Source organism: Ahaetulla prasina, chromosome 11 (assembly GCF_028640845.1).
Source record: "Ahaetulla prasina isolate Xishuangbanna chromosome 11, ASM2864084v1, whole genome shotgun sequence".
NCBI classification, from domain to species: domain Eukaryota; kingdom Metazoa; phylum Chordata; class Lepidosauria; order Squamata; family Colubridae; genus Ahaetulla; species Ahaetulla prasina.
Genome location: NC_080549.1, coordinates 24,928,803 through 24,950,417, shown reverse-complemented (window position 1 = coordinate 24,950,417; position 21,615 = coordinate 24,928,803). Strand labels below are relative to the sequence as shown.

The following is a 21,615-nucleotide window of genomic DNA, read 5'->3' as shown; positions in this document are numbered from 1 at the left end:
GTACAGCTGGTACCTCACACGAAGCCACTGATGATCTCACCCAGCGGCTTCATGTAGATGTTGAACAGAAGGCGAGAGAATGACCCCGCGGCACCCCACAAGTGAGGCGCGCGGGCGACCTCTGCCCCCGCCAACACCGTCTGCGTCGGTTGGAGAGATAGGAGGAGAACCACCGATAAACGGTGCCTCTCACTCCCAATCCCTCCAGCCGGCGCAGCAGGATACCATGGTCGATGGTATCGAAAGCCGCTGAGAGGTCTAATAGGACCAGGGCAGGGGAACAACCCCTATCCCTGGCCCTCCAGAGCTCATCCACCAACGCGACCAAAGCCGTCTCAGTGCTGTAACCGGCCGGAAGCCGGACTGGAGCAGGTCTAGATAGACAGTTTCCTCCAGGTGCAGGGGAAACTGATATGCCACCATACTCTCTACAACCTTCGCGCCAAGGTTGGAGACCGGACGATAATTACCTAAAACAGCGGGTCAGGAAGGCTTCTTGAGGAGGGGCCTCACCACCGCCTCTTTCAAGGCGGCCGGAAAGACTCCCTCCACCAAAGAAGCGCTCGTAATCCCCTGGAGCCAGCCTCGTGTCACCTCCTGAGTGGCCAGCACCAGCCAGGAGGGGCACGGGTCCAGTAAACACGTGGTGGCATTCAATCTACCCAGCAACCTGTCCATGTCCTCGGGAGCCACAGGGTCAAACTCATCCCAAACAATATCACCAAGACCGCCCTCAGACGCCCCGTCCGAATCGCCACAATTTTGGTCCAGACCGTCCCGAAGCTGAACGATTTTATCGTATAGATAACCGTTAAACTCCTCAGCACGTGTGGTGAAGGAGGGAGCGGGCCACCCGAAACAGGGCAGCTGGGCGGTTATCTGCCGACGCAATGAGGGAGGAGGCGTAGCAACGCCTCGCTTCCCTCAGTGCCACTAGGTAGGTCCTAGTATAGGATCTAACTAGTGTCCGATCAGCCTCTGAACGGCTGGACCTCCAAGAACTCTCTAGGCGTCTTCTCCGGCGTTTCATCCCCCTCAGCTCCTCGGAGAACCAAGGAGCCGGTTGGGATCTGCGCCGGGTCAGAGGCCGCAGAGGCACGACACGGTCTAAAGCCCCAGCCGCAGCCCGTTCCCAGGCTGCGGCCAGTTCCTCTGCCGTGCCGTGAGCCAGACCCTCAGGGAATGGCCCAAGCTCCGTCCGGAACCTCTCTGGGTCCATCTGTCATCTCTGGGTCCATCTTTGCCACTGTCTTCCAAATAGCAATAGCACTTTGTCTTATATACTTGCCTGCAGAAGTTGTGAATATACTTGCCTGCAGAAGTTGTGAATGCTCCAACACTGGAAATTTTTAAGAAAATGTTGGATAACCATCTGACTGAGATGGTTTAGGGTTTCCTGCCTGGGCAGGGGGTTGGACTAGAAGGCCTCCAAGGTCCCTTCCAACTCTGTTGTTATATTATATATTATATGCTGCTTCACAGTGCTTTGCAGCCCTCCCTAAGCGGTTTACAGAGTCAGAATATTGCCCCCAACAACCTGGGTCCTTGTTTTAGCGACCTTAGAAGGATGGAGGGTTGAGTTAACCTTGAGCCGGTGAGAATCAAACTGCTGGCAGTGGGCAGAGTTAGTCTGCAATACTGCATTCTAACCACTGTGCCACCACAGTTCTGTAGGAAGAAAAGGGAAAGGAGGGCTGGAGGGAGGGAGGGCTGGAGGAAAGAACAGTGGGAAAGGCAGGGAAGGAGCAATAGCACTAGATTTATATACCACTTCACAGTGCTTTTACAGCCCACTCTAAGCAGTTTACAGAGTCATCCTGACTTTTACGCCCAAAATCTGAATCTTCACTTTGCCAAACTCAGAAGGATGGAAAGCTGAGTCAATCTTGAGCCGGTGAGACTCGAACTCCTGGCAGTTGGCAGAATTACCCTGCAATCCTGCATTCTAACCACTGCGTTCCTCATCTGTAGAATTTGGTGAGGTCATTCAAAAATTAAACAAGTCTCTGACCTATAATGCCAAGCGCTGATACTTGGTCCTTGTTCGCTTTCTTCAGGCTTAGCTGTCTGATGCGTCTACAGTCAGTACTTGGCTTACAATCATTCTCCGGTGACTGACTGAAGTTAACCATAGCCCTGAAAAAAGTTACTTACAACCTACCCTCACAGTTAAAATAGTTGCAGCATCCCCACGGTCACATGAGCCAAATCCAGGCACTTGGCAAGTCACATGTTTTTACAACAACTGCAATGTCCCAGGGTCACATGATCACCCTTTTCGACTTCCCAGGTAGTATCGGACACTGAGAGAAGCTTATTTGCTTTTCCGCATGATTCACTTAACAGCCACAACGATTAAGAATCGTGGTGGCGCAGTGGTCGGAATGCAAGTACTGCAGGCTAATTCTGCTGACAGCAGTTTGAGTCTCACCGGTTCAAGGGTGACACTGCCTTCCATCCTTCCCAGGTGGGAAAAATGAGGAGCCAGATTGTTTGGGGCAATAGGCTGGAGGGCTGTACAGCAGGAATCTCCAACCTTGGTCCCTTTAAGACTTGTGGACTTCAACTCCCAGAGTTCCTCAGCCAGCAAAGCAAAGCTGGCTGAGGAACTCTGGGAGTTGAAGTCCACAAGTCTTAAAGGAACCAAGGTTGGAGACCCCTGCTGTAAAGCACTGTGAAGCGGTATAAAAATCTTAACTGCTGTTGCTATTGCTATTTGCTTATCAGAGCAAAAATAAAATCACATGATGTATTAGTACCGCTTTATAAAACCTTAGTAAGACCATACTTAGAATACTGCATCCAGTTTTGGTTACCATATTATCAAAAAGATTCTGGAAAGAGCACAGAAAAAAGCATCAAAGATGATGATGGGGCTGGAGGCTCAAACATGAAGAACCTTGCAGGAATTGAGTATGTCTAGCCTAGTGAAAAGAAGGACGAGGTGTGACATGATAGCAGCCTTCCAGTATTCGAGGGGCTGCCACAAAGAAGAGGAGGTCAGTCTGCTTTTCAAAGCACCAGAAGGCAGGACAGGAAACAATGGATGGAAACTAATCAAAGAGAGAAGCAACCTGGAAGTAAGGAGAAACTTCCTGACAGTGACAACAATTAACCAGTGGAACAGCTTGCCACCAGAAGATGTAGGTACTTCATCACTGGAGATTTTTAAGAAGAGACTGGACATTCACTAGTCTGGAATGGCATGAGATCTCTTGCTTGAGCAGGGGGTTGGACTAGAAGACCTCTAAGGTCCCTTCCAAATCTGTTCTTCTGTTACTACGTTGCTTAGCAAATGAAATTCTGGTCCCAGTTGTGGTCGTAAGTCAAGGATTTCCGGCAGATGCTGATGCTATGAGCAACTTCATAGACTCATCCACTGCATGCCTTGCTTACCTTTAAAAACCACGGAGTGGAAATCTTCTGTTATATTCTTGGTGATTTGAAACGGTCTGAATCACTGATCGCTGTGGACCAAGGGCCACTAAATTAAAACCTTGCTAGCTTTCTCTGCCTTCCCCATTGCATTTTCCTACACTACAGCAATGTTTCAATGTGGACTTCAACTCCCAGAATTCTCCAGACAGCCTTTATGGCACACAATCTATCAGAATAATAGAGTTTGGAAGGGACCTTGGAGGTCTTCTAGCCTGACTCCAACCCCCAGCTCAAGCAGAAGATCCTATGCCCTTTCAGATAGGTGGCTGCCCAGTCTCTTCTTAAAAACCTCCAGTGATGGATTATCCGCAGTTTCTGGAGGCAAGCAATTCCACTTGTTAATTGTTCTCACTGTTAGGAAATACCTCCTTAGTTCTATGTTGTTTCTCTTCTTGATGAGTTTCCATCCATTGATTCTTGTCCTACCCTCAGGTGCTTTGGAGAATAGCTTGACTCCCTCTTTTTTGTGTCAATATTTTGGAGACTGCAAGATACCAGATAAAATCTTACTGGCTGAGGAATTCTGGAAGTTGAAATTCACACATCCTCCAGCTGCCAAGGTTGAGAAACACTGTTCTACAGCATCAGGAATGTGTTATCTTTACGCCCACAATCTGTATTTTAAAGAAGGCATCACATTTACTCTCAGTATGTGAATCTTGCTCCTTCTAATGATTCCCTCCTGCCCTCTTCCTTACACTCTGCACGATGTTTCCCCAAATTTATCTACCAAGGCCTCTGCTTGCATTGACAGCTGTGAGAAAAGACGCACACACACACACCCCACACACAACCCCCCCCCAATTGCCTGCGATTGCATTACCAATCCCTGGAGCACAAATTCAAACCAAGAGAAACCATCCCTTATTGTGGTCTGAATAAGTCTGCCTGGAGAAATCTCTTGATGATAATCTACAGGATTTATTCTGCTGACCCTCAACCTTTTTTTAAAAAAAAAAAATTCTTATTCAATGTTCATGATTTCTGTCTTGTAAACCCTAAACTTCTAGAGTTAAGGATTCCTGATTTTGTCCTCTCATCTCCATTGTTTAAAATGAGAACAGAAGACTCATATTAGTGGGATGGCGATAGTGACACTACGCTTTGAATACTTTCTACTGTTCTGACCACCACAATAGAAAAAAGATGATGAGGCCCTAGAAAGAGTGCAGAGAAGCGCAACAAAGGTGATTAAAGGTCTGGAGGCTAAATTGTATGATGAACAGCTAAGGGAATTAGATATGTTTAGCCTAAGGAAGAGAAGGCTTAGGAGAGACACGATAGCCATACTTCAAGAACAGTCATAGGGAGTCTCCAACCTTGGCAACTTTAAGACTTGTGGACTTCAACTCCCAGAATCCCTCTTTGCTTTGCTGTCTGAGGAATTCTGGGAGTTGAAGTCCACAAGTTTCAAAGTTGCCAAGGTTGGAGACCCCTGTTCTAAGTCCAATCCCCTCTCCAAAGCACCAAAGGACAGGATAAGAAACAATGGAGATCCAATTTGGGATTAAGAAGAAATTTCCTGACAACTAATTTCCTAAGAACAATTAATCAGTGGAACCCTTTCCCTCCCAGAGTTGTGGATGCTTCATCACTGGAGGTTTTCAAGAAATAATTGGACAGAGTTTGTCCAGAGCTGCAGAAGGACTCCTGCCTTGAGCAAAGGTTTGGACTGGGAGATTTCCAAGGTCCCTTCTAGCCCTATCATATCAATCTGGGAATTGGATGGGCCTAGTATCTGATTTTCCTGATGGGCGCAAATATTTAACTGTCATTTGTGTTAAACTTATATTTACCAACAAAGAAAGAATGACTAGTATAGATCTGTTTCAAGCTATTTCGCTCTCGTCAGCTAGCCACGCCCTTCTGGGATTCAAACCTGGGCTGTTTACGTATTAGGTAGATGTATTAACCTCTAAGCCACAGACTCTCCTAGCTTTGTACCAGGGGAGGGATTAAGTCCTTTTTATTATCAGGGCAACCTGGTCAGTATGCTCCCTCCCATATTTGGGTAGACCAGGTTGCCCTGATAAGAAAAAGGACTTTAACTGTCATTAGTTATGGAAAGTGTAGATATACAATTACATCTCTCTGATTTAGTGCATACATCATCAGTTTTCCTGATGTCTATGAATCGTATTTCTCACAATATATTACAGGTAGTCCTCAACTTACAACAGTTCATTTAGTGACCAGAGTTACACTGGCGCTGAAAAAAGTGACTTATGACCGTTTGTCACACTTACAACCATTGCAGCATCCCCATGGTCCCATGATCAAAATTCAGATTCTTTCAACTGACTCATACTAATGACGGTCGCAGTGTCCTGGGATCATGTGATCCCCTTTTACAACCTTCTGACAAGCAAAGTCAATGGGGAAACCAGAGTCACTTAACAACCATGTTGCTAACTTAACAACTGCACTGATTCACTTAATAACTGTGGCAAGAAAGGTCGTAAAATGGGGCAAAACTCACTTAACAAATGTCTCGCTTAGTAACAGAAAATTTGGGCTCCATTGTAGTCCTAAATAGAGGACTACTGGTATACAGCTTTTTGTTTGTCTAACTTATTTTGAAGTTCAAGCTACCCAACAGTCTTTTCTTCTTTGCTTCGCTGCCCTTTTTGCATCTGTCCATATTTACCAGCAAGAGGAGGAGGCTCCAGGGACAACCATAAGCCCTAGACAGCCACTGCCGGCCCCTCAGAGGAAAAATCTGCTCTCCTGTTTCAGTGTTTACAGTCATAAACTAGCTTATCAACCAGCTGGAGCCTTGAATCTCTCTCTGCTGGCCTTCAAGCCAGATGAACTCTCTGGATGACACCTGGCGGGAAACACAGGAGACAGCTAAACCAGGGTTCAAGGTGCCCGTTAGGCTGAGAGCTTTCCAGCATGGCATTTATTATTTATTTATTTATTTATTTATTTTATCACATTTATATACCGCCCTATCTCCCTAGGGACTCAGGGCGGTTCACAGGCAAATAAAAAAGTACATACAAATACAGACTAAAACAACAGTTAAAAAACTTATTCTACATGGCCGAATTATTAAAAAAGCAATATAAATAATAAAACCCATTAAAACCAGTATAAATTTAAAATCTAATCCAGTCCTGCGCAGATGAATAAATGTGTTTTAAGCTCGCGCCGGAAGGTTCGGAGGTCCGGAAGTTGACGAAGTCCTTGAGTCCTTCTTGAAGTCCTTCTGCATGAGCAGAAAAAAGTAACACAGGTCGTCCTTGACTTACAACCACAGTAGAACCCCACATTTCTGTTGCTAAGCCAGAGAGTTGTTAAGGGAGCTTTGCCCCATTTTACAACTTTTCTTGCCACGGTTGTTAAGTGAATCACTGCAGGGGTTAACTATGAGCAGCGCTCATAAATACATGCCAGTTGCCAAGCATCCAAATTTTGATCGCGTGACCATTGGGAAATGCTGCAATGGTCGTGTGAAAATGGTTGTAACTTTTTTCAATACTGTTGTCATTTCAAACTATCACCAAACCAATGTCCCAAAGGTGCTTTTCTTCAAGAGGCAACTGGACTTCCTTCCTTGTTTTTCTTTGAAGACGTTTCGCTTCTCATCCAAGAAGATTCTTCAGTTCTGACCAAGTGGTGGGGAAGGGAAGGCTTACATCCCTCATCATTCTTCACCTTTGGCTATCCTGGCTGCGGCTGATGAGAATAAAGTTTGCTCACATTTGGCGGGCCAAGGAGACTCCATTTCTGCTCTAGGATGGGCAAAAGATTCCTGCATCCCAAACTTTTGAACAGGTTGTGACACCGACATGGCAGAGGTGAGCCAGGACGTTATCTCGAGGCTCTGTAAAGTCAAGAACGTCTCACATAAATGGGACTTGAAACTGTTCCGCAAACGAGTCAGGTTTGTTGAAACTGCCAAATGACCAATCATAGTGGATTGGAGGGATTCCAGAAAGGGCAGTAAAATAGAAAATGAACCTCAATCCAAGTGAATATGTCTTGGTGGGATTTCAAGCGGCAGATACTGGGATTCCCACTAATTTGAAAGCCCTGTTTCAAAGAACCGCTGGCCATAAAGCAAGTAAAAAGCACTTAACCCATTTTCTTAAGTGAAAAAATAGGAGCAATGTTTATTTTTAAGTCTAGGTTTATTTCATTAGTTGACAAATACTGGGAATGGATAAAGAAGTATTTGGTATTGGTGGATGAATGAATTTGTACAGGTATAATCCTCCCTGCCCCCGCCCCACCAAGTGGTACCACATGGCATATAAGTTATTGAATGATGGTTTACTTAACCCAGCTTTCCCGGTTTCTAGATTCATGAATCTCAAAGTAATAAAATAACTGAAGATATTTAGGGGGAAATGGGGTTGGCTGCCTTGTGGCTCAGTGCATTTTGCAAATGCAGGAGAATAAATAATGGTGAAAAATCAATAGCATATCTGTACTTACTAGGAGAGGGGAAAATGCTATTATTGCATAAGAAACTGCCTGTTTTTTCTGGCACATGCTGTAGCAGCTTAACAATTTCATTTGCAGAATTTCATTAGTTTGAATCTTGGCTTCTTTTGTTGTTGTTTGCTTCTTTGTGGTTTTGCAGACAACAAGGCAGATGAATGGCTTGCCTTCAGAAGTTGTGGGTGCTTCATCACTGGAGGCATTTAAGAAGAGACTGGACAGCCACTTGTCTGGAATGGTATATAGGGTCTCCTGCTAATGGGCAGTTGGTTGGACTAGAAGACCTCCAAGGTCCCTTCCAACTGTTATTCTGTTTAATTGAATAACCAGGTTAAAGGTGTTGTGAAAATGCAGACTTTGGCTAGACATGAAAACTTAGAGCAAAAATTTATTTGGGGATTTAACGGATAAGAATCTTGTTGCATTTCTGCGTAGGCACCAATTGAAGCTTGCCCAGTGATATGGCAGAATTTAATATCTAGCCAAAGACTGCTTGGCCATACTCTTGAAATATTCAGCCCCAGATGCATTAAAAAGATGCTTAATAACGCTAGTTGGACTCTGCACTTTCCATAGCATATCATCAGTCCTGAAAGACAACTCTATTTTGTTTTTCTTTGAAGACAGTTCTGACTGTAGAAGCTGCTTGGATGAGAAGCAAAACGTCTTCAAGGAAAACCAAGGAAAACTCCAGTTGCCTTTTGAAAAAAAACACCTTTGGGACAACCATGACCTGGATGACTGAGAATCTCCATAGACATAGACACCAGTCCTGAAACTACTCGAGATGTTGAAGGCCACAATTTAGTAGTCCTTAGTTATAATATTATATTATAATATAATATAATATAACAACAGAGTTGGAAGGGACCTTGGAGGCCTTCTAGTCCAACCCCCTGCCCAGGCAGGAAACCCTACACCATCTCAGTCAGATGGTTATGCAACATTTTCTTAAAAATTTCCAGTGTTGGAGCATTCACAACTTCTGGAGGCAAGTTGTTCCACTTATTGATTGTTCTAACTGTCAGGAAATTTCTCCTTAAGTTGCTTCTTTCCTTGATCAGTCTCCACCCATTGCTTCTTGTTCTACTTTAAGGTGCTTTGGAGAATAGCTTGACTCTCTCTTTTTTGTGGCAACCCCTGAGATATTGGAACACTGCTATCATGTCTCCCCTAGTCCTTCTTTTTATTAAACTAGACATACCGAGTTCCTGCAACTGTTCTTCATATGTCTGACAGTGGAGTCTTAGTAGGTCAGCAGTGTGGAGAATTCTATTCAGAGCCAGCAGGTAGACAGGTGACAGCATTAGGCTGCTAGCAACTGGTTTTTTTAAAAAGAAATCTCCACGATCAAATCCGGTTGGAGCAATGCCTGATTTTGTAGAACTGCAGCTGACCAGCAGAGGGGAGTTGTGTATCATTGAAAGAAATTGCAGGAGGAGAGGAATGGGAATTTTTGGAGGTTTAGAAAAACCAGGCGACTGGAGGAGCAATTCAACAATTTTAAATTTTGATGAGCTGCTGCCTTGAGAGTCCTGACAACTGAAAGAGGAAAGCTGTTAGAGCAACTGGGATTTTTGAAGTCTCTTTCTTGGTGTGTGGTTCAGGTAGCAAGGTTATCTTTTTTTAAAAAAATAAAAACTATCCCACCTTTATTATTTTCATAAATAACTCAAGGTGATGAACATGCCTAATACTCCTCCCTTCTATTTTTCATACAACAACCCTGAGAGGCACTCAGAGTGTGTGAAAGGCCAAAGTCATTCAGCCAGTTTTCATGCTTAAGGGCAGGGGTCTCCAACCTTGGTCCCTTTAAGACTTGTGGACTTCAACTCCCAGAGTTCCTCAGCCAGCTTTGCTGAGACCCCTGCCTAAGGGCATTTCTATGCATGGGTCCTGATCAGGGAATTACCAAGCACTTAAATTAAATCTATTTCTGTGCTGCATTCTACATCAAGGTGATATAGAGGAGAATCAACCGGAAGACTCAAATCCAGGAAACCCCCACTGGCATTCGCCCAACATCAACCCAACAACTTTAGCATCGATGCCCAAACGAAAGCCAAATGGGTCACTGTCATAGGAAGACATATTAATAACTTTTTATTAATAACAACAGAGTTGGAAGGGACCTTGGAAACCTTCTAGTCCGACCCCCTGCCCAGGCAGGAAACCCTACACCATTTCAGACAAATGGCTATCCAACATTTTTTTAAAAATTTCCAGTGTTGGAGCATTCTCAACTTCTTCAGGCAAGTCCACTTATTAATTGTTCTAACTGTCAGGAAATTTCTCCTTAGTTCTTAAGTTGGTTCTTTCCTTGATCAGTTTCCACCCATTGCTTCTTGTTCTACCCTCAGGGGCTTTGGAGAATAGCTTGACTCCCTCTTCTTTGTGGCAACCTCTGAGATATTGGAATACTGCTATCATGTCTCCCCTAGTCCTTCTTTTTATTAAACTAGACATACCCAGTTCCTGCAACCGTTCTTCATATGTTTTAGCCTCCAGTCCCCTAATCATCTTGGTTGCTCTTCTCTGCCCTCTTTCTAGAGTCTCAGCATCTTTTTTACATCACAGCGACCAAAACTGAATGCAGTATTCCAAGTATGGTCTTACCAAGGCATTATAAAGTGGTATTAACAATTCATGTGATCTTGATTCTATCCCTCTGTTTATGCAGCCCAGAATTGTGTTGGCTTTTTTAGCAGCTGCTGCACACGGCTGGCTCATATCTAAATGGTTGTCCACTAGGACTCCAAGATCCCTCTCACAGGTACTACTATTGAGCAAGGTACCACATATACGGTACTTGTGCATTTTGGGGTTTTTTTGCGTAAATGTAGAACCTTACTTATAAATAACCCCACAAAAAAATGTTGAATCCCCAAAGCCACATTTAAATAAAACCACCCAGGAACCAAGCTTGACTTTATGGACACATCGTGCTGTTTTCCTGACCATGGTACAGATGTCTATGCCACTGCATTCTTCCAAAGTGTCTTCTTGGACAAGTGGCAAGAACCTAACGGTGGAGTGAACCAGTGCTCGGTTATTGCAGTGATGAGGCGTCCTTCACCCAGGAAAGAGCTTATAGGTAGATGGAGAATAGGCTGCCCCCCTCTTCTTCTTCTTTGAGGTGCCCCCCCCCTCAAATATTACAACACTGCTACCATGTCACCCTTATTCTTTCTTTTCATTAAATTAGACATACACAATTCCAGCAACTGTTCTTTGTATGTTTCAGCCTTCAGTCCCAATAATCTTTCTTGCTCTTCTCTGCAGTCTTTCTAGAGTAGGGGTGTCAAACTCATGTCATCACAGTATCGTCACATGACATATTGGGACTTTTCTCCCCTTCGCTAAACCAGGCATGGGCGTGGCCAGCACGTGATGCCTCCGGCCCGCTGCCGTGAGTTTGACAGCCCTGGTCTAGGGTCTCAATATCTTTTTTATATTGTGGCTAGCTGGGGAATTCTGGGAGCTGAAGTCCACATGTTTTAAAGTGGCCCAGAGCCCTGCTCGGCCTTGTAATGGGTGCAAAGCCACCACCAGCAGTGTCCCTCCCCCACTCTACCTGTACGGAGTGAGGATATTCAAGGGCGGAGGCTTATCACAACGCTGGTACATCTCCATCACGGGATTAGGGATCGAATTGCGCGACACCACCTGCTGGTTCTGGATGGTAGAGCTCTTGAAAGCTTTCCGCATGTTGATATCCTGCAGGGAGACTGGAAGACACAAACCAGGCGCTCTTTAAGGTATGCTCACGATCCTATCTCATACACAAAACACACAGGGGCACACACACACACACACACGGCCCCCTGCAAATCCTGCTGGATATCCTAAAGGTGCTTTTTCAAGAGGCAATGGGACTTTCTTTGTTTTTCTCTGAAGACATTTTGCTTCTCGTCTAAGAAGTTTCTTCAGTTCTGACTGAATGGTGGAGGATGGAAGGATTTATATTCCTTGCAGTCCTCTGGTCATTTGCACTCTTTCTGAGAGTCTTTGAGGCCACGTCCACAACCAATTGCTATATTCAGATGATTCTGAGAGCATGGATATACCTCCAAGTGGCCTCAGTGACTCTCAGAAAGAGCACTAATGACCAGAGGACTGCAAGGAATATCAGTCCTTCTATTCTCCACCATTCAGTCAGAAATGAAGAAGCTTCTTGAATGAGAAGTGAAACGTCTTCAAAACAACAACAACACCAGAAAGCCCAGTTGCCTCTTGAAAGAGCACTTTTGGGACTTCAGGAAGGAAAGATTTTCCCAACATTTTAGCTGTGTGTTGCCGGAGCCTTGGAATGCTTCTTTTATAACACGCTATGGTGTTGTTCTCATCTCTGCTTTTTTCTCCTGGAGAGTTCCCTGACTCCTACATCTTACGATTGATCGATGGGGATGCCTCTTGCCTTGGAGCCTTGGAGAGTTCGGTCCCACATTCCAGTTACCAGATTACTGTTACTGTCCAGTTACTGAACAGGCAAAACAGGACATGGACATGAAAGGAGGACAAAGGAGGGTGAAGGAGGACATGCACTAACTGTCTTTCTTGACATCCGTGACTGGAAATTACAACGGAAAACTGCAATATACATATACTGATATCTTATTAGATATCCAGCACATGCATATGAAATTCCTTTCGCCATCATCAGAAGGACTGGTTTTTCAATCGTAGGGATGTGGTGGAACATCAGAGGTTTTTACTGGTTGTCAAGCTATGCTAGGAGATGTCTCTGCTAAACCCCAGTGCCATATTTGTAAAGGCGCCTGCTTTGAAGTGAAAAGCACCATCCCTTCTGCTTCTGATTCCATTCTCAGATTAGGTCCCTTTTCTTTCAAAAGCGACCATTACAAGGGAAGCTTTTAGAGCAAAAGAGAGCAGAAGCTGGTTAAACTGCCATTATGGGTGCTTTTAGAATAACAGAGTTGGAAGGGATCTTAGAGGTCTTCTAGTCCAACCCCCTGCTCATTAGCAGGAGACCCTATACCGTTTCAGATAAGTGGCTGTCCAATCTCTTCTTGAAAATCTCCACTGATGGAGCACCCACAACTTCTGAAGACAAGCCATTCCACTGGTTTATTGTCCTCGTTGGGAAATTTTTCCTTAGTTCTAAGTTGCTTCTCTCCTTGATTAGTTTCCATCCATTGTTTCTTGTCCTGCCCTGCGATGCTTTGGAAAATAGGTTGGCACACTCTTCTTTGTGGCAGCCCCTCAAATATTGGAACAGTTTTATCATGTCTTCCCTAGTCCTTCTTTTCACTAGACTAGACCTGGCTGTCCAGTCTCTTTGTGAAAACCTTCAGTGGTGGAGCACCCATAACTTCTGAAGACAAGCCATTGTCAAGCCAAGACATTGGTTAATTGTCCTCATTGCGGGGAAATTTCTCCTTATTTCTCGGTTGCTTCTCTCTTTCAGAAGTTTCCATCCGTTACTTTTTGTCCTGCCTTCAGGTTCTTTGGAAAATAGGTTGACCCCCTCCTCTCTATGACAGTCCCTCAAATATTGGAAGACAGCAATCGTCACTAGCAACAATGTCTTGATATTTCCGGGAGTATTTTTGGAAAAAGTGTTGAGGTGGTCAATTGGGGCAAAGCAGAGATTGTTCTTGAAGCAACACACTCCAAGTTTTATTCCCCAGCCTTAACAGACTAAGATTGGGATAAGCCACAATGGGCCTTGAGTTCAGGACAGAGGTGAGATGATGACAGAGCAGCTGGGCCAGAATGAAAAGGTGAGGTTTCATTTTGGATCCTTGTCAAAAAGGGAGCAGGTCCTAACCTTTCCCAAATGTTCACGCGCCTTTATGAGTAAGAATTCTTTGTGAAGACTTGGCAATAGGATCTTTGTGAATACTTGCCAGTATTCTTTGTCAATACTCTGTCAACAGTGTGTGTGTGTGTGTGTGTGTGTGTTGTTATATAACCCCAAATTATGGAACATGCCAGGCTGTTTTTCTAGGGCATCAACTAACAGGCTAGCACTCTCCAAGAGTTCCCCAACTTGGCCTCAAGGCCAGTTAAATCAGTGTTTTTTAAACTTGGCAACTTTAAAACGTGGACATCAACTCCCAGAATTATCCAGCCAGCATGCTGGCTGGGGAATTCTGGGCATTGATGTCCACATATCTTAAAGTTCCTCAGCTTCAGAGGACCATTCCCTGCAACTTTGTAAATGAGAATTGGCTAGTTGAATTCCCTGGACTCCAGAGATGTCCTGCATACCTCTCTTGCTTATTTTTTATTTATTTATTTATTTATTTATTTATTTATTTATTTTGTCACAACAGTATATATAAGCATAAGCATGAAAATAACTATATAATATATAAGCATATATATAAGCATAAGTATGTAATAACTATATTAATTGGATATAATGAAAGGAAACAATAGGACAGGAACGGTAGGCATGCTGGTGCTCTTATGCACGCCCCTTACAGACCTCTTAGGAATGGGGTGAGGTCAATAGTAGACGGTTTTTGGTTAAAGCTTTGGGGATTTTGGGAAGAGACCACAGAGTCAGGTAGTGTATTCCAAGCACTAATAACTCTGTTACAGAAGTCATATTTTCTGCAATCAAGATTGAAGCGGTTAACATTTAAGTTTAAATCTATTGTTTGCTCTCGTATTGTTGTGATTGAAGCTGAAGTAGTCTTCAACAGGAAGGACATTGCAATAGATGATTCTATGAGTTAAACATAGGTCCTGTCGAAGGCTTCCTACGAGGTGCCGTGCTGCTTTTGACTTTCATGTTTGAATTAAAACATGAGAAGCTGGTGTAGGGTAAACTAAGCATCCAGGTGCCAGCTTCAGCTTAATTTCCAGAAATCCCCATGCATGGCTGCACCCCTGTGTTTGGCCTGGAAACAGGCTTGCCTATCCAGAGGTAAGGTGATAGGGAAGGCAGATCCTGGGGATGAAGCTAAAAAAGCATAACAGGATCCATCCTCCCTTTGTTTTGGTAGCAGTCAGCCCCCTTCAGAGTAGGCAGAGTGGGAAGGTTTCTGCTGTGGCAGCCATTTTGTGACAATTTCCACAAGTGCTGCCAGGATGACCTTCCTAATCCCAATTCACCGCCTTTCTCAATCTTTGTGCTATGGGAACACTCATTTGGGCCCAAGAGATTCCTGTTGGTCTTTTTTTTTTTGGCCAGGGATTCCGCTACTTCAGCCAAAGCCTCAATTCACCTACTCAAAAGTATGATGCTGCTCACTTACCTTCTGTGATTCTGTGGCTGAGCTAGCCGAGACCTTCACTTCACTTTGAGCTTAACTGGGAAACAAATTCAGGTGCTTCGACCACCTGAAATTAGAAATGCAGCTCTTTTCAGCACAGGGGGTTGGACTGGAGGACCTCTAGGGTCCCTTTCAACTCTGGGATTCTAAGCCTTAGCTACCTGACATAACCTTTGCTCAGTTTCTTCCCCGAGACAATTCAGCAACCAATTTTTCCAGGCCAAACGAAGCTTTATGGCATTTAGGAGCAGCCCTGATGGCAAAATAATAAAAAATAAACTTTGCAATTGTACTTTTCCACTTTCTGAGTATATCATGTACCTTTTTGGGTGGCGGCCAGAAGAGACGTAATCTTGCAGATCAGACGTAAACCCGGGGTTTGAACTTGTCTTGCGGTTGAGATGGCGTGCTGATAACGCTTTGTTCTGTTTGGGAATGTACTGTCGGAAGCCATGAAAGATGTAGGGAAGGGACTGGAAAGACGGAGGAGGGGAGCCGTGTGCTTGGGAAGTGATGGGCTTTGGGATCGAGTGAGGTTGACTCATATCTTTGGCAGGATTCTATGGGAGAAAGAAGGCTGGCAACTAATGCTTTGAAGGACCAGTCTAGAGCAGGTTTCTCGACCGTGGCAATTTGAAATTCTAAGGACTTCAATTCCCAGAATTCCCCAGCCAACGTAGACCAAAGCACCTGAGGGCAGGACAAGGAATAATGGGTGAAAGCACGTCAAAGAGAGATCTAACCTCAAAGTGAGGAGAAATTTTGTGACTGAGAGAACAGCTAATTAGTGGAATGGCTTGTTTCCTGGAGTTGTGGGTGCTCCCTCACAGGAAGTTTTCAAAAATAGACAACCTTTTGATCAGGATGGTCTCCTGCCTTGAGCAGGGGGGTTTGGACTAGATGACCTCTCAGGTCCCTTCCAGCCCTATGGTTCTAAGGTATTATGTTCTAAGGCACAGTTACATGTTGACATTACCAGATACCCAAAGGTATGGACATTTGGGGCTCTGAATAACGTAACCAGAAAGCTGGACGTATCTGCAGGGCAAAATCTAAAGAAAATGCAGCATGATGAAATTTAACGTGTGCGCCATGGTATGTGACACGCAAAGCTTGAAAGCCACAATTTCATGAGTATCGTAAAATTACAGATTTTGCTTATTTGCACTTACACTTATTTGCTATATTCCTGAAGATATTCCTCCCGAGGTGGGGTGGGGAGTGTCACAGAAGAAAATGCCAGGAGGCAACACTGACTCACTCACTCACAAACACACGCACACTCCAAAAAGAACATACCATTGGTTTCATAGATTGCTTCACCACTGGAGATCTTTAGGAAGAGACTGGACAGCCATTTGTCCTGAATGAAATAGGGTCTCCCGCTCGAGCAGGAGGTTGACTAAGACCTCCAAGGTCCCTTCCAACTCTGTTATACTGTTACCTGTCCTGCTTGTAAGTAGCCTTCAGGATGCCTTCAAGTGAACAGCTGAAGGTCTTCTTGAATATTTCTTTTTTTTTTATAAAAAAAGTTTTATTTTTACATTCATATCAAATAATTCATCCAATGTACAATTATATACAATTAGTCGGGCTTGCCCAGTCACCACCCCCCTTTTTAACTCTCTTCCCTCTTCTACCTTCTTCTGCCTTCTTTCCAAACCTTCCTCTCCTTCTCTTATCTACATCCTCTCCTCCCTCCACCCTATACCTTCCTTCTCCCTCTTCTACCCCTCTTCCTTCCTCTTCTCCTCTTTCCTACCTCCTACTCTCTCTTTTCTCCCTCCCCACCGTTCTAAAATGGTAACTGGGCAGACCTGACCCTACATTAATTATATTTATACATCTTCAATAATCCCTGTACATTCACCATCACTCCATCTCTAGCCTCAACCCCCCAATTCCCCTCCCCCATACCCCCCGCCCCCCACCCCGACTTCCCAGAACAAAATGCAGGGTATCAAAACTAACAATCATAATCTAAAATAATTCCTAAATTATAACCTCTAGTCTCTCCACATTTAATCACACTCTCAATTCCCCTCTCCTTCAGAAATATATCTAATACAAAATATTTCCTAAATTTATTCATATGCTATTCGATATTTCTTGAATATTTCTGAAGCTCCCTCCCACCAGAACTGTGACTTGGAGGGATGGTCAATTGACCAAGCCTTGTGCTTGCCTTCATTTGGAAGGAGCTTCCTGCTGAACAGTCCTGGGACCAGTTCACCTGAAGACATGACCACCTGCCTAATTTGTTAGAAAAGGAAGAAGATCAAGTCAAGAAGAGAGGGCCCCTTTTTTTCAGAGAATTTCTCCAGCTTAACCCAGCTTTTCCCACCTGACATATTCCAGATGTGTTGGACGTACAAGTTCCAGGATTCTGACTGAGGCTTCTAGAAGTTATAAGCTCATTTATTGGCAGGTGACAGGTTTTAAAAAAAACACCACCCTTTTCAAGGTATGTTTTTCTTTTCATTTCAAAAAGCTCCAGCCACCCACTGTGCCAAGTTATGAAACAGGGCTAATCACAAGAGTTTGCTGTGCAAATCTCCTGGTTTTGCGGTGTATGTTTTAATTAAAAACAAAAACACAACTCAGCTTTCTCTTTATTCCCCTTTACAAGAGAAACCCAGAAGGGAGTTTAGGGAACATTTGGAAACATTTTTTCAGAGTGATTCCACACCGCAATTTACTTAACGTCAACAGTCTTTTCCACGGGTTCTGAAGAGGCAGAGAATCTGATCTTTGAAAGCACAAATGCTTCGAGTATCAAAACAAGCAAATCCATCCCCCTCCCCTGCACTCTCCCCACCCACCCCCCGGAACTCTATGAAACATTCATCGGGCACAAACTGATCTAAGAACAACAATTCTGAACAAATCCAAGTCTTCGGTTTAGGAACTCACCACTTGTTAGACGAGTTGCATAATGACAAGTAATGGTTATGATTTCCTTGTGGATTCAGCTGGAGACATGACGTCTCTCTGCTTCCCAAGAGCCGCTCTGTTTGTGTTGGGTAGCTCACAGTTGTCTCTGCAAAACAAAAAACGTCCTTTAGCAGAAGATATACAAAAGATAACTGCCTCCTCAGCAAAGAGCCCAGACTTATTTAAATGACTTCCGTCTATTTTTGTTTGTTTGTTTGTTTGTTATAACTGCTTTCAGCCTCAGTCTGTCTAGCTTTAGAGCAGGGGTCTCCAACCTTGGCAACTTTAAGCCTTGCGGACTTCAACTACCAGAATTGCCCAGCCAGCAAGAATTCTGGGAGTTGAAGTCCGCCAGGCTTAAAGTTGCCAAGGTTGGAGACCACTGCTTTAGAGTGTCCCCTTTTGTGACTATGGGTAGTCTTCGACTTACGACCACAATTGAGCCCAGAATTTATGTTGTTAAATGAGACATTTAAGTGAGGTTTTTTGCCCCCATTTTACGACCTTTTTTGCCACTTTTGTTAAGGGAAAAACTGCAGTTGTTCAATTAGTAACACTTTCGTTTAAGTGAATCTGGCTTCCCCATTGACTTTGCTTGTCTGAAGGTCACAAAAAATGATCACATGACCCTGGAACCATCATAAATATGAGCCAGTTGCCAAAGATCTGAATTTTGATCATGTGATCATAGGACATGCTGCAATGGTCGTAAGTGTGAAAATGGTCACAAGTCATTTTTTTCAGTGCCATGGTGAAGGGCCTCTGGTGGTGCAACAGGCTAATGCAGCCTATTATTAACAGCAACTGCTTGCAATATTGCAGGTTCAAGTCCCACCAGGCCCAAGGTTGACTCAAGCCTTCCATCCTTTCTAAGGTAGGTAAAATGAGGACCCAGATTGTTGGGGGCAATAAGTTGACTTTGTATATAGTATACAAATGGATGAAGACTATTGCTTGACATAGTGTAAGCCGCCCTGAGTCTTCGGAGAAGGGCGGGATATAAATGCAAAAAAAAAAAAAAATTTGAACAGTCATTAAATGAACTGTTATAAGTTGAGGACTATCTGTACACAAGCATGCTGAACGTATGCTCTTTCTGCAACAGAGCATTTGAAATGCTGAATCTGCCCTCTGTTATGTTCAAAAGAGCATGAAGGGTCTGGCACTTTTGAATCCGACACTTTTTAAAAGGACTTTTAAATGGAATGCTCTTACCATTCTCACTGCAAAAACATATGGACTACAAATCTTGATCAGGTCAAAGCAATAGATGCAATCTACAAAGACTTTTGACTCAGTAGTACATAATAAACTTCTCCTAAAACTAAAATCCTACGGCATCTCAGGATCCCTCCACAACTGGATAACAGCTTTCCTATCAAACAGACAACAAGTGGTCAAAATTGGCAATGCTCTATCAAATCCTGTTCCTGTCAAAAGTGGCGTTCCCCAAGGTAGCGTTCTTGGACCAACGCTCTTCATATTATACATAAATGATCTCTGTGACCTTATCTCAAGTCATTGTGTTCTCTTTGCTGACGATGTCAAACTATTTAACACCACTAACAATACTTCTACCCTTCAAAAAGACCTTGACTTTGTATCTGAATGGTCTAAAACTTGGCAACTCCAAATCTCAACCAGCAAATGCTCAGTCTTACATATTGGAAAAAAGAACCTAAACACTAAGTACAAGCTTGATGGACATTACCTTACAGATGACCCCCCACCCTGTTAAAGACCTTGGAGTTTTCATATCAAATGATCTAAGTGCCAAAGCCCACTGTAACTACATCGCAAAAAAGGCTTCAGGAGTTGTAAACCTAATCTTGCGCAGCTTCCTCTCCAGAAACACTACACTACTAACCAGAGCTTATAAAACATTTGCTAGACCAATTCTTGAATACAGCTCGCCTGTCTGGAACCCATACCACATTTCAGACATCAATACAATTGAACGTGTCCAGAAATATTTTACAAGAAGAGTTCTTCACTCCTCCGAATACAACAAACTACTTATGCCACCAGATTTGAAATCCTGGGTTTAGAAAATTTAGAACTATGCCGCCTTCAACATGACCTGAGTTTAACTCAGAATCATCTATTACAATGTCCTTCCTATTGAAGACTACTTCAGCTTCAATTGCAACAATACACGAGCACACAATAGATTTAAACTTAATGTTAACCGCTCCAATCTTGATTGCAGAAAATATGACTTCAGTAACAGAGTTGTTAATGCTTGGAATACACTACCTGACTCTGTGGTCTCTTCCCAAAATCTCCAAAGCTTCAACCAAAAACTTTCTACTATTGACCTCTCCCCATTCCTGAGAGGTCTGTAAGGGGCATGCATAAGGGCACAAGCGTGCCTACCGTTCCTGTTCTATTGTTTCCTTTTGTTATATCCAATTAATATAGTTATTACATACTCATACTTATATATATGCTTATATATTGTATAGTTATTTCATGCTTATGCTTATATATACTGTGTGACAAAATAAATAAAATAAAAATAAAAATAAATAAGACGATGTCCAAGGACTGATTCATCTTTGCAAATGGACCTTTTCCTTCTCTAGCACTTCCTGAATGAGCTATTTGGATTATTTTTTTTAAAAAAGGTTAAGAAAGTAGACGCGCCCCCTTCCCTAAAGTTTTGTATTTCTTTTTGGAAGGAGAACAAATGTAACCAGACTTTGCCTGGGGTGAAAATTGATTGCTGTGGGATGAAAGCATCAATTTAATCCCAAAATAATTCATAGCAGAATTTTTTGTAACAGAGAATAAAGATTTAATTTAGGTAGGTCTGTGTGGTAACTGCAGTTTGTTTGATATTCTGTTATTAGTAGACTAAGCAGTGTGGTGGCCTAGTGGTGAAGATGCTCACCTCCCACTCAGAAGGTTGAGAGTTCAATCCTAGTTAGCCGAAGACGTTTCTCTCTTAGGGTGCAAAGCTCTACATGGCATCAGAAAAGGCATCCAGCCAGTAAATACTCAGCTCCATTCAGTCCCCCCAACTTTACCCTGAATTAATGGATTACAAGGTTACAAAAAGGCAGTTTCTCTATTATTAGTAGACCATCCAGCTGGAGAAATGATCGATGTGCTTCAATCATTTCTCCAGATGCATAACCCAGAAGAAGATGAAGATGATGATGGTGATGGTGATGGTGATGTTAGATTGATATCTCACCTTTTCTCCAGGAGCTCAAGATACTGACGTGAGTGAAGTTCATCATCATCTTATTCTCAAAAGGAGAATCCAGTGAGGTAGTCATGGCTGAGATTTTCTGGCTCACAACCATTTGCTGAACTTCTGTGGTAAACTTGAACCCGCCTCTTTGCAATTCTAATCATTATGTCACACTAACTCTTTGTAATGCTTAATTACACCAAGGTGAAAATATTCTAAGTTAAGGTGAAAATATTCAGATGCATGGAAAGTGGTCCTGCAAATTATATTTAATTAACTTTCTATTAAATATGGCTTTTTCCTGCCTTATCTAGTTGTTCAGAGTACCACCAGCTTCTGGCAAAGTTT

General features: G+C 43.4%; 1 protein-coding gene across 12 annotated transcripts in view; it reads right to left on the bottom strand.

The window, feature by feature from the left end:
* The window catches only part of LOC131205021 (actin-binding protein WASF3-like), a 38,067-nt gene extending 17,698 nt beyond the window's left edge, over positions 1 to 20,369 (bottom strand). For 2 of the 12 annotated variants that reach the window (XM_058196812.1, XM_058196810.1), the window contains exons 1-2: positions 15,456 to 16,426; positions 11,462 to 11,615 (exon numbers count right to left, since the gene is read on the bottom strand). In XM_058196812.1, coding sequence (XP_058052795.1) covers positions 11,462 to 11,615; positions 15,456 to 15,588 — 287 coding nt within the window. In that variant the 5' untranslated portion in view covers positions 15,589 to 16,426. The other 10 variants (XR_009156693.1, XR_009156692.1, XR_009156695.1 and 7 more) reach the window with 10 other exon arrangements.
* Between the last annotated feature and the right edge of the window lie 1,246 nt (positions 20,370 to 21,615).